Genomic DNA, 10,000 nt, shown 5'->3' with positions numbered 1-10,000 from the left:
TTGTATTACAGGTATTTTTAAAAAGGTCATGTAATTGTGGCCAGTGCATATCTGCTGAGGAAAATGTGAAAAAGAAAGTTGGAGGACCCACATGTTGGATGATTGCTTTTAAATCTTCTTTTGCCTTAAACCAATAGGCATCTGAACCAGTTATATTGGTGATGTACCGTGACAATTTTGTCATCAAAAGATTGCTTTGATTATTTGTAATCATATCTCTTAACTCTTGCAATGTTAAATGTTTTTCTCCTGGATTTTGCTTAAAAAATGTTCCAGTTTGTTGAAGAATTTGTTTATGTCGAATCATATTTAAAGACCAGTTAGAAAATCTTGGATGATTTATTATCTTTTTTCTCTCCAAATTTAAAAAGGTGTTTGATCTTTTCCTTAAGAGTAACATTTTTTAACAGGGACGGGTTTGTTGGATCCCCTTTACTATCTGGAAATAGTGTTGGGAATGTCAGTGTAGCCAAAAATGCGGTGGTAAATTCATTTAAAGGATTGTCGCTTGAACTTGGCCAGTCAATATGACCTTGTAAAACTTGCTGATTTATTGAATGTTTTTCCTGTTGTTGGCTATTATTTATTGGAAGAAAGCTTGAAGTATCGACATTTGTATTATAAACATTGTCGTCTTCTTCATAAACAGGGCCACGATCTGGACCACAGTTAAGGGTCTCATCAATAACTTTCTCTTCTGTTTGTATGGAAGAAGTTGTTGGGGTACTTCATTCTCTGGTAAAGATACAAGTGCTTGATAATTTATTTCAATATCCGAATAAAGTGGATTGTGTCTTGAAAGCCAATGTATTGCATCTGTTACAACTTGTCTTCTTACAACAAGATCTTTAAAATCGTTTCCTTTCCCCTTCTTCCGGACAACAATAACAGGTAAATCTTTAGGATATCTTGGGAGAGAATGTGCCAGTTCCCTAATGTTTTGTGGTATATTTATACAATGCCCTGAGAAGCCTCTTTGTCCTCCTGGTTTGATATAAACATGAATAATGGGAAGAGCACGAGCTATTAGCATTTCTTCCACTTGTGTTAAACCACTTAGTTCTTTTGGTACAGCTGAAGGCACCATGAGGTTTTCAGTTGAAAATTTCTTTACAATATCCTTTTCTCTGGAGCATCTTGTGCACTGATAATTATTTATGCATTTAGGAGCGGACTTTAATGGCCACACTTCAAAACAAGTTATGCATTGATAAAAAGTATCATTGTTTGAATTATGAAAATTTGATATGTTCTCCTTTGCCCATGGTTGCTCATGTAAAGGACCTAAATTTTCTGTATAGCAGTTTGATAAATATTGTTCTTTTGAAACTGTTACATTAGGAAGTGACGGTCTAATGCATACTTTCTTTTTTCCAAGAGTTTTTAATTTTCTTTATATCTGTGTCGTTTTGCTTCTAGTCTCTCTTTGTGCTGAAGTTCTGTTTCAGATAATTTGAATTTTAGATATCTAATGCCCCATTCACACCAAAGCTTAAACATGTTTAAAAGTTGTTTTGTTAAACACAGTTTAATTTTTTTTTCTTTATAGAAACTATTTAGCCGAATATTTTTGACTTGAATGTAGCACATTGGAAATGCAAGTTAGCAAGTACTTGAATCCAATGGAAAATCAAGTTTTTCAGTTCTCTGTTTATAATTTTCATTCAATGAAAACCAGTTTAACAAAACATGTTTTGCTGGTGTGAATGGGGTATAAGAGCATTTGTATTTCTACCGTGTGGCACTGTAGAAACAATGTAAATCCTCTATGTACCCAACAAACAATACTTTTGTTATTTCCCGGTCACCAGATGGAGTAATTGTTGATCCTTCTGGGTATGTGAGCCTTGACTCAATTATATGAATGACACAATGAAGTTGATTGGCTACAGCCTGAATAATAATATTATCACACCATGTCCCAGGAGAGGTCATTCTTTGCAAATACATTTGCCAAGAATGCTCTGATACACTTTCCACAAACAACTCAGGATGTTCTTGAAGATATTTAACACCTGCTTGCTTTATTTCAATGTGAAAGTCAGGAGAACCATAATACTGATGAGATACTGTTCTGATCCTTTGGACCCTGATCCATAAGTTTGCTCACCGTAACAAAAGAGACGTAAATCCTTCATCAGTCAGTGTAACCAGATTTATTCTAAGTAAATTTTCGCGGTGAAACGAGAAAGGGTTTTCACCAGCAAGCACGACAATACAATGACAATCCCTAAATCACATGGAAATCAATACCATGACACCTTGCTACAATGCTAAACTGTGTGGTAACGCTAGACGCGTGATACGCGTGACAGAACACTCCCCGTCTGGTATAAGAAAATACCACTACAATATCTAAACAAAACAGTAACGTCCTAGATTAAAATGTCCAGTGATGTCCTAATTTCCAGCACAAAGCTGTGAAAGTTCACTTTTCTCTCGTAAAACTTAGACCGTTCATCCAAGTGGGGTTTTCATCTTCTCGAAATCTTTCTCCCTCCTAAGTAGGATAACCTCAGTGACGGGCCTGGTGTAGCTCTTTCTGGAGCCGTCTTTCGCTGTCACCAGGTCAACCTTGCGTACTTTACTGTCTGCGGAAGCATAAGCCTTGGTTATCCGGGCAAGAGGCCAGTAGTTTCTAGGTGACTCTTTACAATGAAGGAGGACCAAATCTCCTTCTTCTAGGTTCCTAGTTTCGTTTTGCCACTTCCTTCTTGGCTGGAGTGTCGGCAGGTATTCTTTTCGCCAACGGGTCCAGAACATATTGGCCAAGTACTGGACCTGCCTCCACTGCTTGCTGTACAGGTCTGTGCTGCTGAAATTCCCAGGCATGGATTTCAAGGCTCTGGACTTCTGTGTTAGCAAAGTGGCTGGGGTGAGAATCTCTGGCATTTCTGGATCAGAGGGCACGGGGACCAGGGGTCTGGCGTTCACTATAGCGGTTACTTCTGCCATGAGTGTTGTGAGGACTTCATGAGTGAGACGTATGGGTCCAAGATCGGCAAGAATGGAGTCCAAGATCCTTCTGGTCACCCCTATCATTCGTTCCCAAACTCCACCAACGTGGGAGGCATGAGGAGCATTGAAGATCCAATTGCAGCCTTCAGTTGCTAGGTAGGACTGAATGGCTTTGTCGTCCATCTCGTTAAGGCAAGATTGGAGCTCGTTTCGTGCGCCCACAAAATTGGTACCACAGTCTGAGCGAAGCTGTACTGCTGGTCCTCGCAAGGCCAAGAATCTGCGTAAGGCATTGATGAAACAGGAGGTGTCCATAGACTCTATCACTTCGATATGGATAGCCCTTGTGGTTAGGCAGGTGAAAAGTACAGCCCAACGTTTGCTGTTGGCAATTCCTCCTCTTGTCTGGCGAGCACTGATTAGCCAGGGTCCAAAGACGTCAAGGCCAACGTAGCTGAATGGAGGTGCGGGAGTAAGTCGATCAATGGGAAGATCGGCCATCTTTTGTGTCTGCTGCCGACCCCTCAGCTTCTTGCACTTAATGCAGTTGTTAATGGCGCTGTTCACGGCTTGCTTGCTTCCAACAATCCAGAAGCCACTGCTTCGGATTAGGCCAAGTGTGAAATGTCGCCCCTGATGCTGTACTTTTTCGTGATAATGCTTTATTAGAAGACTTGTGACGTGATGTGAGCCCGGCAGTATCAAGGGGTGGCTCTCCTCATAGCTCAGACTTGCTCTCTCTAGTCGGCCACCAACTCTGACGAGTCCATCATTATCAACCATTGGGCTCAGCTTGAGAAGGGGGCTTGTCTTAGGTGACCCATCAGAGTTGTTAAGACTGCTGATTTCCTGTTCATAAGCTTCATGCTGAACATTCTGTATGATTAGCAACTTTGCTCTGTTTAGAAGACAAGCATGTGGTGTCAGCTTTATACTTTCTGTGGCACCAGACTTCTCAAGGGTCTTTTGATGATGCGACTGGATAAAGGAGAGAAGTCTGCCAATCGCCCTCACAAGAGTTGTCCACTGCGAAAACCTAGAGAAGCGGCTGGTCCCGAGAGGTTTGTGAGGCAGAATTTGAGTTACCAGGGCTTGTAACACTGGGCGGACTTCCGGGTCATCTTTTGCAGTTTCTGAGGCTTGGTTGGCAGTCGTGTTGACAGATGCTTCCTGGTGATGAAGGAAGATAGGTCCATGATGCCACATACTGCCACTCAGGTTCTGGGCATCTACTGAGCGCGTGGCTAGATCAGCCGGATTCCGGTGGGAGGGTACATAATACCATTGTTCAGGAGATGAGGATTTTCTAATACGCTCTACTCGATTGCTGACATAAACATAAAAACGTCGCGTCTCGTTGATAATGTAGCCAAGGACTACTCTGCTATCAGAGTAGTAGGAGACTGTATCAGGCTTTATGTCCAACTCTCGGTTGATGAGCTCCGTGATTTCGATGCCAAGTGCGGCCGCACACAGCTCGAGACGAGGGATGGTTGTGGCATGGGATGGGGCCAGCTTCGCCTTGCCAAAGACGAAAGACACGTGGATGCTTCCATCGTGTTGGACAGTTCTGAGGTACGAGACCACTCCAATGGCGTTATTGGACACATCGCAGAAGGTATGCAGCTCCTGTTTTTTTACTCCTGTAGATGAAACTACTATGTAACAACAAGGGACCCTCAGAAGTGTTAGAGCTTGCAAAGCCTTGCACCATGCTTCCCAGGCCAGCCTTTGCTCTTCCGGCAACGGTTCGTCCCAGCTTTCTGGATGAAGGTTGCTGAGATTGGCCATCATGGATCGAAGGAGGAGCTTCCCTCTAACAGTAACTGGAGCTGCAAGTCCCAGTGGATCATACAGACTATTGAGGACGGAGAGCACACCTCGTCTTGTAAACGGCCTCTTCTCCAGAGAAACTTTGAAGGTGAATGCGTCTGCTGATATGTCCCATAGCACCCCTAATGCACGCTGAATTGGCACAGTATCCAGTGAGAAATCTAGGTCGCGGAGGTCAGAGGCTTGATCTTCTCTTGGAAAGGCACGAGTAACTTCTGGATGACTGGATGCTATCTTATGTAGACGGAGATTTGCTCTGGCTAACATGGCTCTTGTGCGAGTTAACAGGTCAATGGCCTCAGCGGGTTTGGCCACAGACTTCAGCCCGTCATCGACATAGAAATTGTTGTACACAAAGTCCTTTGCATCTGAACCAAATTCTTGCTCTCCAACTTCAGCTGTTTTTCTAAGGCAGAAGGTGGCTACTGCTGGTGAGGAGGTGTTTCCAAAGACATGAACCTTCATACGGTACTCAGTTAGCTCTTCGTTTGGATCGTTATTCTTGTACCAGAAAAATCGCAGCAGGTCCCTGTGTTGTTCTTGAACTAGGAAGGAGTGGAACATTTGTTCAATGTCCGCCACAAAGGCCACAGTGTCCTGACGGAAGCGTAACAGGATGCCTAGGAGGTTGTTTGTGAGGTCTGGTCCTGAGAGCAAGGCCTTGTTCAGGGATGTTCCTTTGGTTTCTGCTGCAGAATCAAAAACCACACGAATTTTATCTGGTTTTTGGGGGTGGTACACTCCAAAGTGAGGAAGATACCAGCGTGGGCTAGAAGGGCTTAATTCTGCTTTTGGTGCAGGTTCCGCGTGACCTTTTTCGAGCAATTTCTGCATGAAGTCGAAGTAGTGCTGTTTCATCAACGGTTTTTTGTCAAGTGTTCGTCTAGTTGACCTCAGGCGCTTGACTGCATCTTCTCGATTGTCGGGAAGCTTGTTAAATTTCTCACGGACAGGTAAGGGCGCCTCCCAGCTACCAGATTCGTTCCTGGCTAATGAACTGTTCATGATTTGAATGAACTTCCGATCCTCCACTGACATTCCTGGTCTGTTGTCATCATTAGTGCATGCAAAGACATTGTCTCCCAGTCCATCTTCAAAGCTCCCTTTGAAGAAAGTTCCTTTCTTTTGACTAGTTTCCAAATAAGTTGTGAAGTCTGCATGTGAACCATGTTTAACATAAAGCCGGTTGCTGCATGGTAGCAGAAAGGAGGGTCGACCATTATCGAGAACTTGTGTCCTGTAAGATGAGATCTCAGTGGGCTTATGAGCGCCATCCATACAGGCGTTTCCTAACACCACCCATCCCAGGTCGAGGCGTTGAGCCCATGGTGCATTCCTGGGTCCGTTTCGCGATTCATGAATTTTGTGAAGGGGCGGTGCGTCTCTTCCGACAAGCAGGAGAATTTCAGCTTCTGGGTCTAGCTCAGGGATCTTCTCAGCGATAGCTTCCAGATGGGGGTGGGCTCTGGCCGCTGCGGGAGTTGGAATTTCTTCTCTATTGTCTGGAATAGCGTTGCATTCAGTGAGGATGGGCAGCGTGTGACTCTGCGTGCCATCAAAGGATTCGATAACAAGGTTGTGGGCGCGTCTTCCCATGGCCTGACTTGTCCCTGAGCACGTTTTTAGCGTGTAAGGTGTTGCCTTCCCACCCAGGTTCAGCAGATCAAACAGTTTTGGCTTGGCGAGCGAACAGTTGCTTTGATCATCGATGACCACATGTGCCTTAATTTTGTTCTCAGGTTGACTGTTTGCGTAGATGCTCACAAGACATATCTTTGCACAAGACTTGCCTCCCATTGTGTTTCCACACACCTTTGTGCAGCTAGATGTCACTGCAGGCTCCCCGCCGTACTGGTGGGCATCTTTCAGCTCTACTTCTTCTGCTGCTGGTTTGCTGGGGGGTCCCGCGTGTAATGCTGTAACATGTTTATCACTGTGACACTCAGAGCATTTGACTTGGGTCGCACAATCCTTTGCTAGGTGATTAGTTGTGGCAAGGCAATGAAAGCAGATTCGGTGTTGGCTAAGCAAATTCTTCCTTTCAGTGAGGGGCATGGCCCTGAAGGCACGGCATTTGCTAAGCGGATGCGATAATTTGTGAATGACGCACCATCTTGCAGGGTCCCGGTTAGTTGAGCTCTTGAGTGCAGGGTCTGTGATGTCGGTCCTAAATGCTGTGAAGCCTTGTCCGAAAGGTGGGTCATCAGTAGGTTCGATTGGAGGTTTGACAAGAGGCTTGACAGGAAATTTCTCCAAGTGACTCTCCATGGATAAGAATGGATCATTCCGTTCTTGTGCAATCTCTTGAATGAAAGAGGCAAACTCCCTAAAAGGGGGGTAGTCAACACCATGCTGTGATTTGAAACGGTATGCGTGCCTTTGCCACCTTCCTTGGAGTTCTTCCGGTAGCTTCGCGAGCACTGGTTTCAGGAAGGCGGGTTCATCAAGGATTTTGAGGCCTGCAAGACCACCATCTTCTTTTGCACACCGCAACTCTAACAGTAAGTCCCCCAATTCTTGCAGACCTTTGTTGTCCTTGGATGCCAACACAGGGAACATTGTGAGTTTGTTCAGATGCACATTGGTAATAACTGCGGTTGAGCCAAAACGTTCGCCCAGCTTTTTCCAGGATTCTCGTACCCCCGCAGTCGGATTCTCTACGTAAGCATTGCGTAGCCGTTGCACAAGTCTTTTGGACTCACCAGTGGTGTACTCCAACATTAGGGCTAGCTCCTCACTTGCAGTGATGTTTACATCATTTGTCATATTCTTGAAAGCTGCCTTCCAAGTATTGAAGTTTTCCGGACGATTGTCAAATTTTTCGATTTTGTTGGCAATCAGCTCCCTTCGAGCCATAAACTGAATAAAACATTCCATGCAGTCAGCTGGATTGGAGAATTTTACGGTTTGGCTAGGGGTTGAGGGCGATGCTCCTGGGTTCAGCTCCTCTAGAGGATCTTGCTTTTTCTTCTTGACAGACTTAGCCGGGAAACCAGGGACGGTAAAGCGTGGTGTGTTAAGTTCTTGGCGTCGCGGCTTTTCCTCCTTAATCAAGTTAGCCGTGAAACCAGGGGCGGTGAATCGTAGTGCGCTAGGTTTTTGACCACGAGGACTAGATTCCCCCAGTTGGCTGCTGATAAATTCTTCAACACGCTTACGGGGTTCTTCAACGGGTAGATCTGGTAGCTGATACTCATTACCGAACCCGAGCTCATCATCAATGGCCTTGGCTCGCGCCACCGCTGCAGCTGCCTCTTGTTCGACGCGTAAGGATTCCAGGCGCGCTTGCTCTTCCCGTTTTCTCCTTGCAAAGGCCAGTTCGTCTTCTCGTCTTTTCTTCTCTTCAAGTTCAAGAGCCATCGCAGATTTAGACTGAAGTTCATTTATTTTCCTTTGCATTTCGGCCTTTTTCAATGCTGCGGCCGCCTCGCCTCTCACATGGGCTCGTAGTGCACTAGATGAAATTGACGTCTTAGAAGCACGCGACCCAGAACAAGCCGACCCTAATTCTTGTAGAAGATCATTTTTGCGATCTATTCCTTCCTGTATTGCTGCTTGAACGATTTCTTTTCGAGTCCTCATGATTTCCTCCAACGTTTGTCGTTCCTGACGTTGTTCGGGCGAGCTGGTGTACGCCGTGAAGTCCATCAAAGAGACCCAAACAAGCTGATATTCGTTGAACGCTGAGCGTAAATCTCCTACTGCTTTACGAAGAGCTTCGACGGAGTCCGGAGTTCCCTGGAGCTGAGAAATCGTTCGGGCAGTTGCTTGCCATAACCTTTCGAGCTTCGACGTATCTGTCTGAAGTCTGTTGGCTATCAGTTTGACGCTGGGTTTCGAAACTCGTCTCGGCCGCGTGGAATCCTCCTTTTGCTCGACGCCATCTTGGTTCACATTGTTTACGAATGGAAGCGTGTCGATTTCGGCTGGCCGAGTAGTTTTCCTCGAGGTTTCAAGGTCTGCTTCGTAAGTAGCGAATGAAATATTAAAGGTGCCTGCCAGAAGGTCAGCTGCACTGGGAATTTCGTCTTCTAATTGTGGCTCGAGTTCCATATCCATGAGGTTGACATTATCATGATTATCGCCTTCGTCGGCTGGCGAAAGGTCTCTCGTTTCACTGTTCTGATCCTTTGGACCCTGATCCATAAGTTTGCTCACCGTAACAAAAGAGACGTAAATCCTTCATCAGTCAGTGTAACCAGATTTATTTTAAGTAAATTTTCGCGGTGAAACGAGAAAGGGTTTTCACCAGCGAGCACGACAATACAATGACAATCCCTAAATCACATGGAAAATCAATACCATGACACCTTGCTACAATGCTAAACTGTGTGGTAACGCTAGACGCGTGACACGCGTGACAGAACAGATACTGATCGGAAAAAGCAATCTCCACAGCCTCCAACATCAAATGGCTGTAAACCCTTCTGTAATAGTCTATTAATCAAACGATCATAGGAGCTCTCTGCAGTATCAATCTGATTTGACTGGCTAATTGTAGGATTCATACCACCAGAAAGAAACGGAATTACAAACTGTTTTCTCACTACAATACTTTTATTACAAATATCTCTTTTGTTGGAATTAAATGTTCGTGCAGTTGTCTTGTAAAAGTATTGACAGAAACTTCTTTTTTTGAAGAAGTAATGCAGTTCGGAAGACATTGGAACCTTTTGTTTTAAAAGAATTTTTAAATGTTTTCTTTTCTTTCTATGATAATACAACCGCACTAATTTCGTTTTAGGGATTCTAGAAGGTTCTTTGTTTCTCTTCCTGCGATGGGATTGCTTAGAATGAACAAAACACACGTTTCTGCAACGGTGTTCTCTAGACTAAGCAACCAACATGCCTTTAAATACTCTGTTCTTGTGGGCGCTTAAATAACATGGAAGCACACATTTACTTTCCAAAGGAACAGAACAATACTTTCTTAGCAATAGCGGCAATGCTAAGATAATAATTGGACTCCATTTTGTTAGCCGTGATAATTTTTGTTTAGGCACTGCGTTTGGTTGAATAATTACAAGCTTAGCTGATCTGATTTCTGACATTTGTGGTGACCAAACTGGTTCAAATTTTGGGAAAACTGTACTCCATTTTGTTACCCGTGATAGTTCTAGTTTAGGCTCTGCGTTTGGTTGAATTTGTGGTGACCAAACTGGGTCAAATTTTGGCAAAACTGTGCTGTCGTTTGATTCGACTCGTTTGC

The 10,000-nt window shown here is 44.5% G+C and overlaps 3 protein-coding genes across 3 annotated transcripts in view; all 3 read right to left on the bottom strand.

Annotated features, from left to right (window-relative positions):
• LOC149048546 (uncharacterized) overlaps nucleotides 1-1,009 on the bottom strand; it is a 3,130-nt gene extending 2,121 nt beyond the window's left edge. The window contains exon 1 of the mRNA XM_089198813.1: nucleotides 1-1,009. This exon is cut by the window's left edge and continues 2,121 nt beyond it. Within this exon, the coding sequence (XP_089054939.1) occupies nucleotides 1-400 (400 nt within the window). The 5' untranslated portion in view covers nucleotides 401-1,009.
• Nucleotides 1,010-2,457: 1,448 nt separating this feature from the next.
• LOC149048545 (uncharacterized) lies at nucleotides 2,458-8,937 on the bottom strand. The gene has a single exon (XM_089199488.1). It carries the CDS (start codon nucleotides 8,935-8,937, stop codon nucleotides 2,458-2,460), a length of 6,480 nt encoding a protein of 2,159 aa, XP_089055614.1.
• A 392-nt stretch (nucleotides 8,938-9,329) lies between these two features.
• Nucleotides 9,330-10,000, bottom strand: part of LOC149048544 (uncharacterized) — a 3,243-nt gene continuing 2,572 nt past the window's right edge. The window contains exon 2 of the mRNA XM_089200455.1: nucleotides 9,330-10,000. This exon is cut by the window's right edge and continues 992 nt beyond it. The gene's annotated coding sequence lies outside the window, so the exon portion shown is untranslated.

This window comes from Pocillopora damicornis, chromosome 3, assembly GCF_964200805.1.
Source record: "Pocillopora damicornis chromosome 3, jaPocDami1.2, whole genome shotgun sequence".
Classification (NCBI taxonomy): domain Eukaryota; kingdom Metazoa; phylum Cnidaria; class Anthozoa; order Scleractinia; family Pocilloporidae; genus Pocillopora; species Pocillopora damicornis.
Note: the sequence above shows the minus strand (reverse complement) of the source record. Positions and strands in the feature narration are given on the sequence as shown.